Source organism: Octopus bimaculoides, chromosome 8 (genome assembly GCF_046866305.1).
Source record: "Octopus bimaculoides isolate indiv1 chromosome 8, ASM4686630v1, whole genome shotgun sequence".
Taxonomy (NCBI): Eukaryota; Metazoa; Mollusca; class Cephalopoda; order Octopoda; family Octopodidae; genus Octopus; species Octopus bimaculoides.
This window is the reverse complement of record NC_142935.1, coordinates 94969906-94992717: the sequence shown is the minus strand read 5'-3', so window position 1 is coordinate 94992717 and position 22812 is coordinate 94969906. Positions and strand designations below refer to the sequence as shown.

The 22812-nt window shown below is 35.9% G+C and overlaps 1 protein-coding gene across 4 annotated transcripts in view; it reads right to left on the bottom strand.

Moving 5' to 3' along the window:
* Positions 1-22812, bottom strand: part of LOC106874583 (uncharacterized) — a 236416-nt gene that overhangs the window by 19158 nt on the left and 194446 nt on the right. For 3 of the 4 annotated variants that reach the window (XM_052970258.2, XM_052970259.2, XM_089356823.1), the window contains exons 29-33: positions 21318-21367; positions 10840-11026; positions 7375-7992; positions 6732-6777; positions 1662-1894 (exon numbers count right to left, since the gene is read on the bottom strand). In XM_052970258.2, coding sequence (XP_052826218.1) covers positions 1662-1894; positions 6732-6777; positions 7375-7992; positions 10840-11026; positions 21318-21367 — 1134 coding nt within the window. The remainder of the gene's footprint in view (positions 1-1661; positions 1895-6731; positions 6778-7374; positions 7993-10839; positions 11027-21317; positions 21368-22812) is intronic. The other variant, XM_089356824.1, reaches the window with a different exon arrangement.

The window sequence follows — 22812 nt, the reverse complement described above, 5'->3', positions numbered from 1 at the left end:
CTAGCCAGTGACTTCAGAATTAGAGCTAGAAAGACTCAGAGAAATAAACCAATCTGGAAAAGAAGACTATGGAAGCTCAAAGACCCAGCAAACAGACAAAAATTTAGAGATTTACTAATGGAAGCTTCTGACAAAAGAGAGGAAGAGTTGGGGACATATAGCTTAGAGGACAATTGGAAGTTCCTGCGGGACAATCTACTGAGGGTTACGGACGAAATCTGTGGTTGGTGCAGAGTCTCAGCTAGACCAAGGGTGACATGGTGGTGGAGCAAGGAGGTTGACAGTGCTATAACAACAAAAGAACAGGCCTGGAAAGACTGGAAAAACAGTGGAAGCAGAGAATTACGTCAGGTAGCCAAAAGGGCAGATAGGCATCAGGTATACATAGCAAAAGGAGTAGCTGAAGGTAAGAGATTTGCAAATGTTTTACAGTGTGAGGATCAGAGGCATGAGGTGTTCAGGATTGCAAAGCAGTGTATCAGAGAGAATAGTGATGTGGTAGGTGAGAAATGTGAGCAAATGGATAATAGTATGCTTGCACTTAGTGACTCAGAGAAGAAGGATGCATGGAAGTGTCACTATGAAAGGTTACTAAATGTGGAAAATGAATGGGTGAAGGAGAATCTACCAAATATCAAACCAATTGAGGGTCTAGCCATCAGAGTTGATAGCAGCATAATAGATAAGGTAATTAAGGACATGAAGACGTGGAAAGCCCCTGGGCCATCAGGAATCACTGCCAAAATGATTAAAATTTCTGGTGGTGTAAGATACAGCTTTAGTCACCCATATAGTTAATCAGGTTATTCAGGAAGGCACCATCCCCAATGACTGGTATAGTAGTATTATAGTTAGCTGCTACAAGAAACTGTATAGAAGCCTATCAGATGGACTGTACTTGTTATTCAAATATCTAGCCTTGTCACAATGCATCATGCTGGTTCTCCTTGTGAATTACATTAAGGATATATGTCAGTGGAATACTCAGCAACGTTACATGTTAATTCAATGAGCAAGTTGTCCAGTTGATTGGACAACCAGATGCTCCTATGTCAAATCTTATGTATGTATATGTATGTATGTATGTGTATTCATTTATATATATGAAGAAGATAGGGTACTATGCCTGTTAAGAGAATGATAGTAAAGTGGTTGCTAATATTCGATACAATTTAAAAACATATTTAGTATTATTTAAAAATAAAAATACTATTTAATTAAATTTCACCTTAACTGATGAGAAAAAAACCCATTATCATAATGATTAATTCTGGTAAAGAAAGGCAGAGGAGACAATATCAGAATTTAGTGCCGGTAAAACTGATCTTTTGTAGTATGGTGATAGCTTTGGGACACATTTCTATACATCATCAAGGCAGTGTAGAACAGCTGTTTAATCAAGATGTTAGTATGACAAGAGAAAGTGTAGGAACTTTGTGAATGAACACTGAGTTGTGTGATAAAAGAGTGAATGGGAAAGATACATAGGAGTGCCTGTTGCATGAAAAACAACTATTAAAGTAGATTTAAAGTGGATTAAGTAAAGTAGTCATTCACCTTCAACAAATCAGTCAATATAAAAGAAAATGAAATGCAAAAAGAATTTTGGAATGTTAAATACAACTATGGAACAACATCTTAATTCATTGAATGTGACTTACTGCAATAGATTTTTTCATATCAGTTCCAATAGAATGGACAAGTTGTTTGATGTTACCAGATTTGTAATTGCTACAATTGTCGGAACTTTTACTCTCAGTTGGTAAGTAGGCTGATTCTCTGGTACAGGAATATTGATGACTACTCCTCTCTGACACTTTTGCAGTAAGAACTTCTACAGATTCATCACTGACTGACACGGTCACTGATTTCTTATATGTCTTTGTTGGCAAGGCTAAGAACAAAATAAAATAGGATTTGAAGATTACAGGGGTTGCACAAAATAATGGAAACACCTCAAAATTTCAAACAAATTTATCTTAATATGGGGTAGGACTACTTTTGGCAGTAATTACAGTTTGAATTCTACAAGGCATGGATTCATACAAAGTTTGAATTGTTTTCAAAGGAATTTTTGTCCATTCTTCAGCTAAAACAGTCTCCAATTCTTGTAGTGATGATGGTAAAGGATATTGACTCCTTACTTGTTTTTCTAAATTGCACCATAAATGTTCAATAATATTGAGATCTGGGGACTGTGGTGGCCAGATAATAAGATGTTCAACTTCACTAGAATGCTCCTTGTGTCATTCAGTAACAACTTTAGCTGTGTGAATTGGTGCATTATCACCCTGAAAGACTGTGCTTCCCTCCAGAAACAGTTCCGCAGCCATTGGATGAATTTGATCAGAAAAATGCTTAAATAATTTTGACTATTAATTCTGCCATGAAGGAAAACCAAAACAGTGGGCCAGCAGATTTCTAAGATATAGCCCCCCCAAATCATCACAGATCCTCCTCCATGTTTAACAGTTGGAAGAAGGCAATCTGGGTCAAATGCTTCTTTTGGCTGTCTCTACTCGTATACTCGGCCGGTGGTCAGAAATAAGGTAAAGGATGACTCATCTGAGGATATAACATTCTTCCACTGCTCTAGGGACTAATTCTGTAGGATTTTACTCCACTCTAAATGCTTTGCAACGTTTGCTTTTGAAAGTAGTAGTTTTCTGATTGCAGCCCTCCTGTGAAATCCGGCTTTGTGCAGCTCCTGGTGAACAGTTTTTGTAGAAACTGGGTTCTCGAGGTGGTCATTAAGCTCTGCTTTAATTTTGGGAGCTGTACTTTTGTGATCCTTTCTAACAATTTGTGTAAGAGTCTGACGGTCCCTATCTGAAAGTTTTGGTTTTCTTCTGGAGTTTTGTTTCAATGAGGAGGTTTTTCCCTCTTTCTCAAAGGCTATTGTTACTTTCGAGACAGCACTTCTTGATACATCAAACATTTCGGCTGTTTGCATTACGCTAGCACCTGCCATACGAGCACCAACAATTTGACCTCTTTGAAAGTCCAATAGATCTGTCATTTTAATGAATTTTAATTACCTTTTTCTGATGATATCTGAAAAGAAACAGCAATTTTAGCTAAACATATTAAGCAACACTAACAATAGATCAAAAAACAAAAATAAACAAGCTTTCAATGGTTTTATAGATATTTCAAAATTATAATGCAAAGATGCTAGGTGTTTCCATTATTTTGTCCAACCCCTGTATATGGTTTCTTGCAGAGGGAGAAATTTTGAAATTATTTTTATTGTAGGATATGGAAAGTTTACGCTTATTTGATGTTAATTATGCAGTGTTAAATGGGAACCATAACTAAGAAGTTGGAATTAAACTACCACCAATATCATCATCACCTCTAATGTAGTAACAACTGTAGTAGTAATATGAGCAACTACTGCTATAAAATATTACAAGCACTACTAATTTTGGTAGGTGTTTGATAGGTGCAGACAAGGCTGTGTAGTCAAACAGTATGTTTCCCAACCACTTGGTTTCAGGTTCAGCATCTTTGGCAAGTGTCTTCTGCTATGACCCTCAGCCAGCCAAAGCCTTATGAGGAAATTTGGTAGATGGAAAATGAAAGAAGACTATATGTATGTAAGTATGTATTCATGTGTGTATGTGTGTGTGTGTGTGAGAGAGAGAGAGAGAGAGAGAGAGAAAGAGAGAGAGAGTGCACACATCTGCCTGCATGCTTGTTTACATAATCTCCAAATATTGTGATACAGTTGTCATTTCTCTTGTCAAGAAATCACACTGGCTTTGTACCTTCAAAGACATGAAATAAAGGATCTCTTAAGAGTAAGCAACAATGCCTCAATAATACATATTCATCTAACCCATGCTGTCATGGAAAACTGGAAGTAAAGGGGGGAAAACCAGAAAGATCAGTAACATTAATGTATGACATTATTCACCTCATATATAGCAGGTATTTTCTATTGAATCTGCAGGATAATGACTTATCACAACAAAGTAGTCAGTCAAGTTGTTAGACCTATCCAACCCATTTTAGCAGGAAATAACTTGTTTTTGATAGTTTAGTCCATTAAACTATTAATACCCTCAATCATCGATCTACTGCTTTGTGAATGAATATTAATTTTAATCTTTTTGATACCATATTTCTGTTGAAATTTTTATCCAGCAATGCAGTGTTGAATACTCATTGTCTCTGTTCAATATTAGCACGTGTGTGTGTGTGTGTGTGTATATATATATATATATATATATATATATATAAATATATATATTCTCCGAGTGGTTGGCGTTAGGAAGGGCATCCAGCTGTAGAAACTCTGCCAAATTAGACTGGAGCCTGGTGTTGCCATCCGGTTTCACCAGTCCTCAGTCAAATCGTCCAACCCATGCCAGCATGGAAAGCGGACGTTAAACGATGATGATGAAGATGATGATGATGATGATGATGATGATATATATACATAGACACATACATACATCATCATCATCGTTTAACGTCCGCTTTCCATGCTAGCATGGGTAGGACGATTTGACTGAGGACTGGTGAACCAGATGACTACACCAGGCTCCAATCTGATTTAGCAGAGTTTCTACAGCTGGATGCCCTTCCTAACGCCAACCACTCAGAGAGTGTAGTGGGTGCTTAGTCATATATGCAGTGTTTATTCAGACTTTAATTAGTGATGATTTGTTTCCTCCTGACCCTGAGATTTGGTTTGACCTTTCAGATCTTACAATCAAGGAAGTTGAATTGTTCATGAAGAAAGCAGAATCCAAAAGTACCTCAGGAAATGACAAAATATACAAACACATTGACTCAGGTTCTAAATGCTGTTACTGGACTGTAAGACATGCCTTTCTGTGTGGTTACACTCCATTAGTTATAGACACCAGTCATTCAAAGACCAGTAAGAACAGTTGTTCTTTTATATAAATAATAAAAAATACATTTGCTTGCATGTGCAATTTGTCAAGCTGAATTATTTATAAACACACTAAGCAATAATAATTAAAATAGTTCTGTACATATATATTTAACCAGTTCAAGTATATTCACATTGTTGTTGTCATCATCATCATCCTCCTCCTTTAACATCTGTTTTCCATGCTGGCATGGGTTGGACAATTTGACCAGAGCTAGCAAGCAGGTGAGCTGCATCAGGTTTCAGTCTGATTTGGCCTGGTTTCTAGGGCTGGATGTCCTTCCTAATACCAACCACTTAACAGTGTGTGCCGAGTGCTTTCACATGGCGTTCGTATGAGTACCTTTTACATGGTACCAGCACAGGGCTTTTGCAGGTCAATCCTCTTCATCTGCGGTAGGGGCATTAACACTTCTGCTGTAGAGGACAGATCTTCTTGAGTGCAGCAAGGTGTCAGATATCTTGGTCCTTTGTCATCTCCTCTGCAATGTTCAGTGTCCTGAGGTCATCCTTCAGTACTTTGTCCCATGACTTCCTGGGTACTCTCTCTTCCACTGTCTCTAGAAGATTATTTTCTTTATAGACAATGTGTGTGTGAAAACATTAAGCTAGGTTCTGAAAAGTGTCATCAGACTATAATGTTTCTGCATGGTTGAGTTTTATCTGTTACAGATACTGTTTCAGTCATTCATAGCCCAGTAAAAAGTGATGTTCCTTCATGTAAACAGCAAAAAATACATTTGCTGGTATGTATAAAAGCTCTGTCAAGCTAGAATAAATTCATTATAAGAGACTAAACAGCTATGATTAGAATAAAGCTGTGTACATTTATATTTAACATGCTTATGTACCCTCAAATGCTGACATCATTCAGAGCTCAACTCAATGTGTTTTGCATGTCATCCTATAAGGAGAATATCTTTTTTGAGACAATTATTGTTGTGAACAACTTTCCATTTTGGAGCCTATATGAACATGATAAATATAAATGTATAAAGACTTTATATATATATATATATATATATATATATATATATATATATATAATAATAATAATAATATTAGGGACAAAATCCAAAATTACAGGTAAAAACTCAATTAAAATCAATTTATAAAAAATTAAAATTAAATTGAGCTTTATAGATAAAATATATATAAAATATATAGTTTTAGGGAAAATAACCAAGTTTCAAGAACTCATCGATGAAAATCAACTATCACATATAGAAAAATTAACAATTAAAAGCACAATAAATGAGTATAATATAAAGCAAAGTAAATATCATAAGATAAATATAATATATAATATATATATATATAATATATAATATATATATATATATATATATATATATATAATATTTAATATATATATATATATATATATATATATATATATATATATATATATATATGAGAGAGAGAGAAACAGAGAGGAGAAGGAGGGAGGCAGAGAAAGAGACATCTGAGAATTTCTGTCAGTCAACTTTCACTCAATGTTTGTAAATTTAAGGCTATGACAAAAAATACTCGCTCAAGAGTCTGCACACCGGGATTGAACCCTGAATCATATGATCATCTTAACCATGTGGCTATATAACAGTCATTATGTCATATATCTGGGATTGATATGTAACGTTAATGGTCTCAGTATACTTAGTTCTACTCACCTGGTTTTTAATAGAAAACAGGACACTTAATAGTTTTAAAAGTAAGTACCTAAATAAAAAGGCTCTCTCCTATTAGAGAATCTTACTGTACATTACAGTAATGATGCTACATACACAACAGTGAATATTTTAAAAGAACGACTAAAAGAATTTACCTTGAAAGTTGTTAATCTTTGTACTCTTGTCTTGAGTGAAATTGTCCTAAATGAGACAGTAATACATTCATGATAATATTCAGCTTTATTCTGAAGGAATTCAGTTGTTAACAATCAAATTTAAAGTCAAAGCATAGCATTAGAAACTAGAGCTTTTAATATTCATTAGAATTATTATCAGCTCCTATCTGTGTGGTTTTATCAGTCCTGCCAGAAGTATCACAATTCATCTCTCCTTATGATGCATGAACTTATTTTATGAATAATTCTAAATATATAAACACAGATGTAATATATTAATTCATACATGTGGTGCAAGTAAAATATTAGCACCATGAGAGAGAGGAGATTCCTATCTTGCTGTTAGGTAAGGTACTCTGTTGTAATCTCTATAAAAGGACAATCATAACACTTTCGTGTGTATAAAAGCAACAACTAGAAAAGAGATGTGATTCTCCATTTCAACTTGTTTGTGATACACTCTTAAGATGAACCCTTTGGTGGTGTCCCAATAATCCAAAAGATTACACAATGTTTTAATTCCAATGTTTGCATGTGTGTTTCTAACAAGACTACATAGGTGATATCAACAATGCACAGAAATAATGCAGATGAGGTTTCATAAAAAGACTTCAAAATTTACCCATAAAGATGGCTTCCAAAATGAAGTCTGTTTTGGTGACATCTGGGCTTGCTGGTGCATGGAATTCTTTTGGAAACTGGTAATAGAGAGATTAGACCCTGAAAAATTGTCTAAGTGATCAGACAAAGAAACGTTAGGCTCACTTTTGTCGGAAGAGTTTTCTTGATAATTTGAGAAATTTTCTTGAAAGTTCAGTTTGTGATGTTCTTCTTGGGTCAAAATTCTTTCCTCAAGTGGGGAGTCGAGAAATTGGTTTTTCTTACTGTTGATTGATGTGAGAGATGAATGAGATGCAAGAGAGACACAAGAAACAAGAGATGCACATTTGCTAGAATCACTGCGTGGATATATATCAACAGTCCCCTGAAGATTGTCAGTTGCTTTTGAAGGAGCTGTAAATGATGAGCTACAACTAGGTTGAAATTGGTGAACTCCCAAAACACTGTTTGTTGGAAGCAATTTCTCTGATATATTAAAAGACACTAGAGATTTGTTGATGCTCTCACTGTGGCTCAGTTCTGTAGTTGTTCTGGTCAACACTTGATGTTCTTCATCAGTAAGACAGTTGAGAGAACCATTACATGTGAATTCAGTATCATGAAATGTCAATTCCTTTTCCTGTTTAAGATAAAAGAATATAAGTTATTGTTGTTTTTGCTTCAGTCTAAGTGATCAGACAAAGAAACATTAAGCTCAATTTTGTCAGAAGAGTTTTCTTAATAATTGGAGAAATTTTCTTGAAAGTTCAATTTGTGATGTTCTTCCTGGGTCAAAATTCTTTCCTCAGAATATATCTACAGATTTTTATTTAGCAAAAACTGTATGCATAGGCAAATATAAGTGTTTATGAAGTATAGCAATAAAAGTATATAGGCATTGAGTTTTTATGTTAACTTTTAACAAACTGTCATGAATATATTTTCATAATAATCATAATATAAAAGCTTAATTGAAAAATAATCATTCTTTTCTATACTATATGGAAGAAATAATCTCCTTCTCATGTACAACCAGTCACCACCACTATCATCACTTCAATGTCTGTTTTCCCAAGTTGGCTGGATCTTCTGTATAGAATATTGCCACTCTTATCACTCGTGTTTATTCTAAATCCTGACAGCATTTTTTTCCTATGCCTTCAAGTGATACATTTAATTCCTACCCACTCTTGCACTGCATCAGTACTGTGCAAGAGAGGAAATGAACACTTGTATATCAAACAGACCATACCACTATCACATACCACCACACTTCTTCTACATACTTTGTAAAGTCTACTTTTTACAAAGGGAGAGAGAAGAAATGGTTTACTGAACCTTTTCTCACTACATCCTAACAGTAGCTATTATACTCCGGCACAGATTATGTCACTGTCAGTTACATCTACTGAACCCTGTGTGTATCTCGAGTTCTCAGTTTCTTATTTCTTTACTGCCCACAAGGGGCTACACATAGAGGGGACAAACAAGGACAGACAAAGAGAGTAAGCCGATCACATCGACCCCAGTGCGTAACTGGTACTTATTTAATCGACCCCGAAAGGATGAAAGGCAAAATCGACCTCGGCGGAATTTGAACTCAGAACGTATAAAGACAGACGAAATACAGCTAAGCATTTCGCCCGGCGTGTTAACGTTTCTGCCAGTTCGCCGCCTCAGTTTCTGTCAAGCTGTCTGAAATACTGTTGGATCGTTTCTGTATCTCTTGCTTTCAATGAGTACACACATCACAGACTCTATGCAGTTGCTTGATGTAGTAGAAATAAAGCAAACTCTCCCACAAACTTCACCATACCATCTTACAATGATTGAGGATAGTGAATAATTTAATCTTGGACATAACATACCAGGGAACTACTTTTGTATTTACCTTAATAAATTAGTATACATCTAACATACTGGATGGAAACAAGGATCTGCTTGTCTTACAATGTTAATTATTTAAAAACAGAAAAAAAGGTGTGTGTGTGTGTGTGTGTGTGTGTCTAGGTCTTCTTTTAACATGTCAAACACCTAGATCAAATGTATCTCTAAGAGTTGAATGACACAGGCTCTTCCAAAATACTAAAATTTGTAAATTAGACCATTAGCAAGTTAAGCTACTTTTAGATTTGATACCAAATCTGCATAGATAATAGTTATATACATTTGCATTGAAATCAAACTTATGTTGAGATAATTAGAATTATATTGAGAAACTATAAAAATGGTTTATTTATAGTTAATATATCATAGCTACAGCTGTAAACCCACATATCATTTCCTGGCTTCTGGAACAGTTACACCATGTCAGTTGTTTGACTTAGGAAAGATTGTGGTACAACCTTGTGTGTGGCTTAAATACTGTAATATAATTTCATTTCTATGATTTCTAGTTGACAAGTTATTTCTCTAATTAAAACAAGTTGTTATTTGTCAGTCCTTACCCAATGGACTTTAAGTCGAAGTCATATCATCTTATTTTCATACAATGTATCCAGAACTATATTACCCAATGTGTCCTCTCTTTTTTTTAAGATAGCATATGGTTTAAGGGTAATTTGGCTGCTATTTCTACCAATCCAGTGACTACATAGTGTCTCCCTTGTCTCATTTAAAAAAATTAGAATGACATGTATATTGCCTACATTTTTAACTAGTTTTCCTCAAGCAATACAACTTCACTTTTCACACAGATCTTTTTGCATTCATAGAAAGAAAAATATCAGATTCTTGAAGAAGTTTATTGTTAAATATGAAGAGAAACTAAGATATTTTTTATATACTGATGTTATTTGTGCAAATTATTTAATGAAGTTGGACAACATCAGGTATTTGCCACCAGTTGTTGTTACTGTTGTTGCTTATCTCCAAATCTACTCTGATCCAACAAATTTATCATCAAATTAGTTTCAGCCATGCTCATTCTGTTTTTTTATTCAGGCATAGTATATCTAGAATTACATTATCTTATGTGTGCTTCCTATTTTTAAGATAGTAGGATGTGATATGAAAGAGATTTGGCTAGTATTTCTAGCAAAGTGAGCAACCACATAGGGACTTCTAATTAGCTTGTTCCTACTAGTGTTGATATAAAAATGGGGAGGGCGGGACTCAAGAATGTTTAAACAAAACAAGGACAAATTTACAACAATGATATGAAAACAATAGAAAAACACATTTACTAATATTAAACATCACTCATCAAGGAGATCATCAAATAATTACTATGTTAATGTACTTAAATTCATATTCTCATTATCATGATATACAAAATTAACTTATTTATTAGTATTCCCCTTTATTTTTTGAAACTGCTTGTCAATAAAAGCATGTCCTCTGACGAGTATATATTTGATAAAAACCTTGGCAGGTATTATTTAATATTGGTTTATATATATTGCTGGTCAGATAAATTTTGTAATAACCTTAACTTAAAACTATGATAAAATAACAAATGAAGAAATAAAATATATAAACAACTAACTAAAACCTTATAGTTCTTCAATTTTTTACTGTCTTTTTTCACTGGTTTCTTCCTGCTTTTCAATGATTTGGGTATACAGGGATAAGAACCAAAATAGGATTTGTCTTTCTTGGTACTGTAGGTTTTCTGTATCTGATTTTCTTGGTGATTGTTTTTTTTAGCAGCAATCCAACTGATCTCACTGTTTCTGAAAATTAACGAGAATTATTAAAATAAAACAAGTGTTCTCTTGATTATCTTTGCTGAAATAATAGGTATGTATTACTCTTTTACTTGTTTCAGTCATTTGACTGCAGCCATGCTGGAGCACTGCCTTTATAGTCGAGCAAATCTAGCCCAGAGCTTATTCTTTGTAAGCCTAGTACTTATTCTATCGGTCTCTTTTGCCGAACCGCTAAGTTACGGGGACGTAAACACACCAGCATCGATTGTCAAGCAATGCTGGGGGGACAAACAGACACACAAACATATACACACACACATACATATATACATGTATGTATATGAAAGTGTAGCACAAAAGTATTTTGGGCCAAATAATCAATAACAGTTCTCTAAAAGATGAAATAATCAATCATCAAATTATCAGAAGGTTACATTTAGAAGAGGAAATCATTTTCTTCATGATCAATAATAATAATAATAATAATAATAATAATAATGATGATGATGATGATGATGATGATGATGATGATGATGATGATGATGATGATGTTGATGATGATGATGATGATGATGATGATGATGATGATGATGATGATGATGATGATGATGATGATGATGATGATGATGATGATGATGATGATGATGATGATGATGATGATGATGATGATGATGATGATGATGATGATGATAATAATAATAATAATAATAATAATAGCAGCTCTGGTGCAGTAGCAGGCAATGGCTCTCACATGTACATGCTTTGTCATGGGCTGCAGTAAATATTCTGCTCAATACCACAGATTTGCCTGTCAGTTGCTTGACTATAACCAGTTGAGCTTATCTCTTAGTGGCTGACAATATATACATCTTTGATCATGAGCAGGAATAGTGGGAGAGCCTCATAGCCGTGTGATGAGAGGAATTCTTTGGGGTTTCAATAATTCACCTCTGGAAACATGAGTGTTTTGTTTATCAGCCCTAAATAACCCTCATTCAAGGACCTTTTGAGTGGAATGGGCTACTGGACCTTAAAAAAATTCTAACCTGTAAGATCATGTGCTGTTTATCTCAATATAAGACCATCATGTCATGCACATATGATTGTGATGTATGTGCCTGGTGTACCCTTATCAGGCAGGTAGTCATGATAGATATATTTGTACCCTAATGTCACTTTGATGGTATGTACTGCTCTCAATCAATAATAATGATTTATCTTATTGGCAACAAGGGCCCAAGACATGGAGGACAATATTGAAAGACAAGTTACAGCACATAAAAACAGAAAATATGAAAACAGGTGGGATTTACATCAATCAAAGGAGATACCACATTAATTGATATAAGAGAGATATATAATAGAAATTAGAGAAAAAAATAATAAACAAATATATAATTAGAATCCCCAATAGTGGGACAGTCCACTTAGGGTAATTTGGGGTAAACCCCATGCAAAAATCCTGGATTACTCTGCCATCCCTAAGGCATGGGAAAGTGCCCTCTTTCAGTTTCTTTCCGTCTGCTTAGAAAAACATACTCAGAGTTGGTCCATTTGGTCTCATCATTCTTGCCACTGTTGACCACCTTTTGATAAACACATTAGAAGGAAGCACCTCCTTCTTCAAATGATAATTCAAAAGAATTGATGAGTGCTTGGCCAGATAAAGAAAGTGCCTGTCTTCAAGCCTTTCAAACAGTTCCATCACTCAACCTCTTTTGCCACAGCCACTAAGCAGAGAAAGATCTGCCTTCCTTCTCTGCTAAGGGAAGGTAGTGCATCAATCTTCACAACACACTTGGAAGATAGCTGAATTTGTCTTACATGCAACGGCAGCTGCTCCACACAAGCTCACAACTCTCTAATTCATGAACATTGAATTATTGCATGCAGGATAGTCTTGTTCCCCGGTATGCATCTCAAGCAGGTTCAGCTGTTGGCACTTCCAAGCCCGAAGAGCTTGCCTCAAACAGGCAATGTCTCCCTGTAGCACTGCTATGCCAAAGACTTTTGGAAATTGTCCATGATTTTCGGCCTGAAGGTTGTCCAGAAGAAACTACTCAAACTATTCTTGTCAATACCTAGAGCAAATCCTAGGCCATCATTGCTCATACTTTAAACTAACTTCCTATAAAAATCTTGGGTTGTTTTCTTGCTAACAGTTTCGACCAGCTGGTACAGTGCAGTGAGTGCCTAGCAACATTCTAGATGCCAAACATCCAATCTTGGTCTACATTTGACCTATCACAGCAGCTCTGTCAATAAGATAAGCTGTGGAAGGACGTGTCACACTAAGGACGCCCGCACCAGTTCACCATTATATTCATTGCTGCTGTTTACTCCATTGGAATGATTTAGATATTTCTGGAGGTATGACAGCCTCAAAGCATGATGCCACATCATAAAAGATGGCGTCTAAAGACCACGACAGTGTGAGTGTTGACAGCAAATAGATTTTCTGACCATCAGAACCTGACCCTTTCATAAGAATCAGAAAAGTAAGTGCTCCAATTTGGGAAGAGTTTTCTTAGGACAAGGTACAACAGCTAGGCAGTAGTACACTACCAAGATGATATATGCATTTGCTATTTCTGCCTGACATTTCAGAGACAGCTTGCTATCTGCCCATTTCTGGGTGAGTTTGGCCACCCTAACCATGACCTCTTCCCATTTCTTATCTGCCTGGAGATCTGGTCTGAACCAGACTCTAAACACTTTCACTGGACTCTCAGTCAAGTAACAGATATTGCCGCTAATCCACACGGACTTGTCTCTCTAAGAGCCTAGTTGCAGGCCTACCCATTTGTTCTGGTTTATGAGTGTTCCTGGGCATGCCTGATATTCTTTCAGTATAGTATCGATCGTTTCTACATCCAAAGAGTTGAATACCATGACAGTGATGTTGTCTGCATATGCAGACACAGCTGTCCTGTGGCCTAGTTCCAGCGGGATACTCCTCAAATTTTCCAGCCTTCACAGCAAGGGTTCTAAAACTAAAATATATAAAGCAAGGAGAGAGGGAATCCTTGGTTAATTGTGTGAAAGGATTCAAGAGGTGGCCATTTAATTTGACAATCAAGCAGATGCCACTATACACTGTGATGATCCAGCCTTTGAAGACGGGACCGAAACTGACAGCTTTTAGGACAGACACCAGATAGTGATAGTCCGCCCTGTCAAAAGTTTTGGACTGGTCCAAAGTGACCAGTGCCCCTCCAAATCCAGATCTATTCCCAACCCATTCCACAATGTATTGCATGAGGTAGAGGTTGTTGCGAATAGATCTACTGGGGATTGCACAGGTTTGTGCATCCCTGACTATACTACCAACAACAAGTGCCGGACTCTTAAAGAGCATCTTAGCTAAAATCTTTAACTCAGTGTTGAGTAAAGTTTTCAGTCACACCCTCCTTGTTTGGATCCTTCCTCAGCAGTCACGACTCCCCAGCTCACACAACTGGGAATGCTTCCGTAGACTGCTGCCAAAACTGGAGCAACAAGTCAGACATGTGGAAGTATAGTTCATAGGGCAGGCCATCTAATCCTGATGATTTGTGTCTCACACAGCAGCTCAGTACATCTGCCACTTCTTCCACTGAAATCAGTTTCTTGCAACACTCAATCTCCTTGTCTGTTAGGCATGGCATACCATAAAGGTACGCATCAAAGCCTACTGATTCAAGAATGCCACTCCTCAAAAGGAGATTAGCAAAGTGTTGCCGAAACACTGTGCTCGTCTGTTTGGAATCGGAGAGCACATGGCTGTTGCAGTCTGTCACACACTGAATTCTAGATTTGTTTCCATGCTATGCTTCTGCTACCCAGGCCCAGCCAATGGCTTTTGAGCCTTTGTGTTTCAAAGCATGGACTCTAGCTTGGATACTACAGCCTTTGTGTTTCATGGCAAAGAAATGGTCGAGTGCCATTCTCACTACTAGCATGTCATTTGCAGTCCCACTCTGATATGCCTCTTATAAGTTACTAACTGGTTTATTGTTTTCTAAAGCAATGTCTGCTAAAATTAACTGACACCTCTCTGATTTTCCTTTTAAAGGAGATTTAGTACTTGTTGTTGATGATGGCTCTTGTCAATTCTCATTATTAATAATAATAATCTATACTATAAGAGCTGCATCCATCTGTCTGTCCGTCACACTTTTCATCAGTATTAAGATAGAACAGTGTTAAATTAAAAGCAGGAGAGAGGAGAGACACAGAGGAAGAGAGAGAGAGAGAGAGAGAGAGAGAGAAAGAGAGAGAGAGAGAGAGAGAGAAAGAGAGAAAGTGAGAGAGACAGTTGATACATAGATGAAAAGAAACGTTGGTACATAGATACATAGACTCAGATTGCAGTATTCTGTGGGTGACATTGGGGACTCTTTTCTCTCATCTGTTGCTCTTTCAGCAATTGATACTCCAACAAAACATTTATGCAGTCACCTGACTTGCAACCAATAGCAGCCAAATCTCCTTCAAATGATACCCTCCTGTGTTAGTGTATCTCAGGCAACATGGTTGGATTTTAATGAGACAGCAGGGTAACGCCAATGGTAGGATAGGAATGAAGATGAGAGAAATTAAAATAAAATAACTATTTAAAATACGATTAAGGTAGGAGTACAAGTTTTAATTTTCCGTAATAGGTTGATGGGTAATAAAAATTTTTGAGGTTCACAGATATGAAAGCTTTAAAGGTTCATAGATGTATGTCAAAGTTTGAAAGTTAAAGGACTTGTGGAAGGTAATTTTATTAAGATTTATTATTACCTGTATGTTTTAATAAATATTTGCTCATTAAAATCCATACTGTAATAATGGATACGAAGCAGAATATATAGTGATGTTTCAAAATAATTATGTACTCTGAAAACCCCGCAAATGTGCTCCGCTCTTATTTTGATAAGTTTGAAGGCACACATTTTCTTATTTTTTGTAACTATCAAAACCCCATTATGAGTATTGATATTGCCAGTCAGAGAAGAGGAGCAACCAGACTCCATCAACAGGAGAGGCAAAGAAGATTGAGCAGTGACCGACAAGAAGCTGTAAGAAACATAAATGCTGCATGATGGAGAGAAGCGTGAGCTAACTTGAGCGAAGCATGATACTCTGAATTTTACTACACGAATCTCAACAACATAGAGTAGCAAGAGAACATATATCACAGGAAAGAAGAGGAGAAATTTTACATCAAAATGCTCAACAACATCACGCAGCCACAGAGTATTTATCACAGGAAAGAAGAGAAGAAATTCTACATCAAGATGCTCAACAACATTGTGCAGCTCGAGAGAATTTAAATTTCCAATACCTATCACTAGCACTTCAACATGCAACATATCTCCTCTTGATTCAACAGGACGGCTCTTGCACAATGCTGGCTTAATTGTTCTTGAGCAGTTGCTGATTATAACTCATACTTATTATTTAATTTTTGTCATGGATTTATCCTGTGTGTATAAAATATTTAATAAAATTGTATAATATATATGTAATGAAGAGGCCCGAAAATCTGATGATGATGTGTTGGTTGGAGTTATCAGACGTAACTGATGATGATGATGATGATGATTCTTGCAGAGTATGTCTTCTTGCTGAAAACTGTGTAACTCAAAGGCAAAGTTTCAAACATAATTAATTTTCATTACATTTACAATTATAAATAAACCATGTCGGATCGATGAAAATCAACATATAATTTTAAATGTATGCATTTGTTGACAATCTACTTAGCCTTGTGAAATTACTACTGAGGAAAGGGTGTGTGGCAGATGTGACAAAGAGGATAATCTGTAAAGGTTGTAGGCATGACAATTAGATAGATTAATCAAGTGTGAATAGATGTCAGTGTGAAATAAATTAGTCAGGGAGGAAGGAGAGATGCTTACAGTAGTTTTCGTTCGACCCAGTGACATCGTTTCTCGTTCAGCCCCAAAACTGTCTGCAACAGGCTGTCACAATCACAAGCAGGGAAGTGACTCCTTTGGCTGGTCAGTTGGTTGTATTTATAACAGCCTGCAGCTGATAGAAAGATGGACAAACCTTAGCTAAATATTCAGATTAGACCTGGTTCATCTGAACTTAATTTCACCTAGCTGGTCATTAAAAACTCATCAACCATTGTTTCAATTGACAGCACAAACAAGTTTTTCACTTTAGTGCATGTTGTTCGAAGGTTCAATGGTATCAACAGGTTGATGGTACATAACGTGTCGCACGTGTGCAGTGACTGCAGAATTGGCGAGGTCAACTATTCAGCTGGAGCATGGGGAGGTGTTGTTGGTGGTGTTGGTAGTTGTATTCCAACTGGTGACTGTGGTGTTGGTGTTGGTCTGGCGATAGTTGGAGCTAGTGTCGCTGTTTCTGGTGATGGTGCAGGGGCTTTTGGGTTTTTCCTCTGCTGCTGTTGTTGCTGCTGCTGCACTGGAGATGCCATTGACACTGGTGTTTTTTGCTCTGCCTTCTTCAGCTCCTTGTATTTGGGGCAATCGACCTTCAAGAGCTTTTCGCTCCCACAGCGGTAGCACTTTGGTCGCCTTCCTTCACCAGCAATGTGGAGTCTTGTGCCATCTGGCAATTTTATAGAGTTGGGTATGGCATTTATGCTTTCTTGTTCAATTTGAATGAGTAGCTGCATGCCCATACCCAACCAGTTTTGATGGTGTAATTTATGCACTTCTAGTATTGTGGCAGTGTCCTCTATGTCTAAGAGGCCAGCTGCCACTAGCCAGAATATGTTTAGTTTGAGTGGCACTTGTTCTATTTTAATTTTGGTGACGCGCTGACCAAGGTATGTCGGCATGAGCAGCAATTCTTCAGTTTTTAGGAGTACTGTAGAATGCTGTTTTGCCTCCTGCACGGTTGGAAAGTGAACTTCCACAGTGTCAAATCGCTTTCTCTCAGTCATGGTTTTTTTTTTGACCATATTGGTTTTAAAGCGATCTCCAACTGCTGTTCAGTTGTCCATTCTATTTTTTTGTTTTATATTGAATATCTTGTAGGTGATTGTTCTTTTGTTAGTTACATGTATTAATTCTTGTGGAGTGTTAAAGAAGACATTGTTTCCGTCCTTCCTTAACAACTCCTTTGCATTTTTTATATCTTCAATCGTTACCTTGATTTCCTCTGATGTTTGTTTTGCCGTGGATGTGAAACCATTGCACTTGGCCTTATTGTTGTTGTTGTTGTCGTCGTAGCTGCTTGTGTTGGCCTTGGTGGTGTTGCTGGTGGTCACACTGGTACACACGTTGCCACTTCTCTCTTCCTCCCTCTCCAGTGTAGGAGCAATAGTGGTGGTGAGAGCAAGGAAATGTTTATTGGAAAGGCGGTCCAATGAACAGCCTTCGTTTTCCTCTTTAGTGCTGCATGTGCCAGAACGCTTCTTCTCCTTCTCTTCTTTGCCCTTTAAGGCACTGAATGGGTGGAGACAGTTAATGTTTGACGTTTCTTTTATGCAGTTGTTCGACTGCAGAGGGTGTGGTGTGTAAAGAAGAGAAGAGCTTACGCTCCTCTTCATAGACATTTTTGTAAAATTTCGATGTGCAAAATCGAAATTGAAAAATTTGAAATGAAAAATTCGCCCCTAAAAGGGAAAAATTCTGCCAGATATAATCCTCTATATCAGTACAAATCAGTTTTATCCTAAAAAATTAGGATTTCAGATTTGACTGAATTATATGATGTGGATGATCAGAGCGGCGGTGAAGGTAAATGTGGGACGACATGGGTTTGCATCATATTCTGTTCTAGGGGAAGTGGTTAGTTGATTAAATCAACCTCACTACTTAACTAATACTTTATTTTATTGACCCACAAGGGATAAAAGGTAAAGTTGACCTTAGTGGGATTTTCTATTTTGCCTTAATTCCTCCTGAGGTGATAAAAAAATTGCCAGTTAAGTGGTATTTTTTTAAACACTAGGATCTGTTAATAATAACAACAACAATTTATTTATCCAACAGGCAAAAATATATGTAGATTAAAGCAGAATGACAAATAACAACAAATATTAACATTATTAAATATCTATAAATAAAATTTACCAATAGTCAGCCAAACAAGTAAACACAATATCTATTGCTCTAGCTTAAAGCAATGACCTCTAAACTCAACAGATAGATACTTTGTGGTATAGAACAATACACAGTGCTGAATTAACCTAGTAACAAGAGTAGTGTATTCTATAGGTTCTACATTTTTAGGGGGCCTTTACTGTCTTTGAGTTTTATGTTTAAAGGTTGATCCAATGTTCAGAATAATTCTGAAATACAGTAGACATTAAATTAAATGCTGACAAGCTATCAATTCCAATACAGTGATTCTGTACTTGTTTTATTACTATAATTTGAATATTGTGAGCATAGAGTAGGGAGGTTGGTTAGGCATCTGTTAGGGAAGACATTTTCCTGATTAGGTTATGTTTTTTTAACCGACACAGATATACCCAACAAATCCAAAAGCGAGTATTTGGAGTAGTCCCACTTGCACCATGTATTATAGTACATACTAGATATTAAAAATATATGCAACCTAATGAGAGAGCCTTTACAAGGTTAATTGACCTGCTAGACATAGCAGCTAAATTGCCTCCAAATCACACTTTAGCTTAAAAAAAAAGAGGAATATAATGAATAATGTAGTCCGAGATATATTATGTCTGAATAAAAGATGGGATGGTCATGACAAGAATACTTTCGATCATAGGTTTGCTAGATCAGAGTTGACCAACAACAACAGATAATATGTTGCAAGGCACAAAACATTTTATATTGGTCCACTTCTATAAACCAAAGCTATGAAAGAGATATTCATCAAGGAAAAAGGAAGGCGGTGTTGACAATATATTTCCCTTTTTATTGTTAATTCTGAAATGTTCCCGTATTGGCTAGTTTGTACTCTAGAGAATGTAGGATATACATTGACTTCATGATTCAATTGATTCATAATGTTCAATCATTGAGAGATTTTTAAATGAGTGATGAATCCACAGAAACATAATATTATAAATAAGGGATACATCCTCAACTTTAATTACTGCTTTAGATATTCCAAACTATTTAAAGTAGTTTGTTCTTAAATTTGTCAGTCAAGTGTGATTAGATCATCTGATTAAGATCATAAAACTATAAATAATGAAGAACTAACTAGAATAAATTGCAATATTTTAATTATAGCTATATAATAGTAACTATGTACATTAGCTGTATCATTAAAATAATCTAAATCTAGTCAGAAATTAACGAAACTAAAAGGGTGAATTTATTCAAGAGTTGATGGAAAGGAAGTTGAGAAAATGTGAATACATTATGTACACATGTCAAAATGCTAACTAAATGAATGACTGAAAGAATAAAAAAAACAAAATACTAACAGACATTTTACTGAGATGCATTCATCATCATCGTTTAACATCCACTTTCCATGCTAGCATGGGTTGGACGATTTGACTGAGGACTGGCAAGCCAGAAGGCTGCCCCAGGCTCCAGTCTGATCTGGCAGTTGTGGTAGTTAAATTTTTACCTTGATCATTATGAATTTTCAGTACATATTTTGTATAATTAACTAAGATTTTATTTTCATAATTTTTTTTAAAATATTAAAGCAGGAAATAGTTAAGAGGGGATTATTAAGTGAGGCATTTCTGTATTTATTTTTTCCATAAATTATTTTATTTCAAAATTTTACTGGTTTTAAAGATCTTTGTAGTGAAATGTTTTGCATACAATTATATCAATTAGGTTTGAATCTATTTAACACATGTTGGCACTCCATCGCTTATGACGTCGAGAGTTCCAGTTGATCCGATCATCAGAACAGCCTGCTTGTGAAATAAATGTGCAAGTGGCTGAGCACTCCACAGACACATGTACCCTTAACGTAGTTCTCAGGGAGATTCAGCGTGACACAGAGTGTGACAAGGCTGACCCTTTGAATTACAGGCACAAGAGAAACAGGAAGTAAGAGTGAGAGAAAGTTGTGGCGGAAGACTACAGCAGGGTTCGCCACCATCCCCTGCTGGAGCCTCGTGGAGCTTTAGGTGTTTCCGCTCAATAAACACTCACAATGCCCGGTCTGGGAATCGAAACCGCGATCCTATGACCGCAAGTCTGCTGCCCTAACCACTGGGCCATTGCGCCTCCTGTTTAACACATATTCACACTATATTCGACTGTTACAACTCTTTTTTTTAAACTACAATTAAGTAAAGTTAGTTATACTTACTTTGGTTCGTAAGTTATCATTGCTCCTAAATTTATGTCATAGCAAAATAACAATTTACCAACAAAAAACATATCTTAATGACTAACCAACTTACTGAGTTATACTGCTACCAAAGTGGGATCCTGATAGAGAAGGTACTGATATCTGAAATGGAAGAAAATCAAACTAGATTTTAGGAAGGGAAAATTTATAAATACCAAAGGAAAACATTCATTGAAATATAATTATTTCAAGAAAATTGTGACTGCTGCTTAGTTCATAGTTTATAATTTATGTGATTAATCAAATGAAATATAATTAGCTGATGATAAGTATAAGATCTACAAAAGTAACAATAAAATTTTGTGAAGATAGTGAAATAGTTCAGTTCTGTGGTTGAATATTTTAGGTTGACGAAAGTTTTAACATAACCATCCCCCCCACACACACACACAAAAAAAACATCAATTTAAAATATAGAACTCACTAAAGTATAATTATTAATTTCTAAACTATTATTTTCAGATGACAATAAATCTATAATTATTAACAATAGGCTAAGAACTTCTTCAGATTCTTTAAAGTGGCAACCAGCAGAATCATTAGCTTGCCAGGCAAAATGCTTACCAGCATTGTGCCAAAATTTAAAACCAATATTTAGATTCTTTAGAAATATGATGAATTGTATATATATATATAAACAACATAAAACATATACATCTATGATGATGATGATGATGATGATGATGATGGATTGATTACTGGAACGAAACCCTGTTACTTAACAATAAAGAATAGTCAGTTCAATTATAGCCTAATCATCATTATCGTCATTGTCACTGTTGTCATTTTAACAACCACTTTTCTATGCTCACGTGGGTTGGATAGAATTTGTTGAGGCAGATTTGCTATGGCTTGAATGTGCTCTTGTTAACTGACCCCTGTTTCCTAGTAAGGTAATATTTCCCTATATCCAGACATGTTTTCACAGAAGACTGGAAACAAGGACACCTCTTGGTGGTGTCCTCATGATGGTGACATTTGTTTACAACTATCTGATGATGTCAAGACAAAGAGACACTAACACATACACATATACAGCAAGATTCTTTCAATTTCCATTACCAAATCCACTCATTTGCCCAAGTTATCACACAGTGCAATTGAATCTGAAACCATATTGTTAGGAAGCAAGCTTCTTAACCATCAGCCATGCCTGTGTCTTATATAAAATGAAATTAAATAAAAAGCAAAACAGCTGCCAAGGATGACTGGTAAATATACTAATAAATATACTAACTGTAGATAAAATCAAAAATATAAAGTCGACAGAATAGTCAACATCGATGTTTGTTTTCCTATGATAGCATGGATCGGATGGCAATACCTTACTATTTGCTGGGGTTTTTCAGCAAGTGAAATTTATTAATACAATAGCAGAGAAAACTGCAATCTTTGTTGTGTCTTGGCAAATGTTTTATAGATGAATGCCTTTCCTATTGCCAATCCCTTTACAGCATGAAGTGGATACATTTTATCCTGTTAAGAACCAAAGTATCTCCACTCTGAATAAATACAGCATAACTGCTCTCCCTAACAATAACATCACT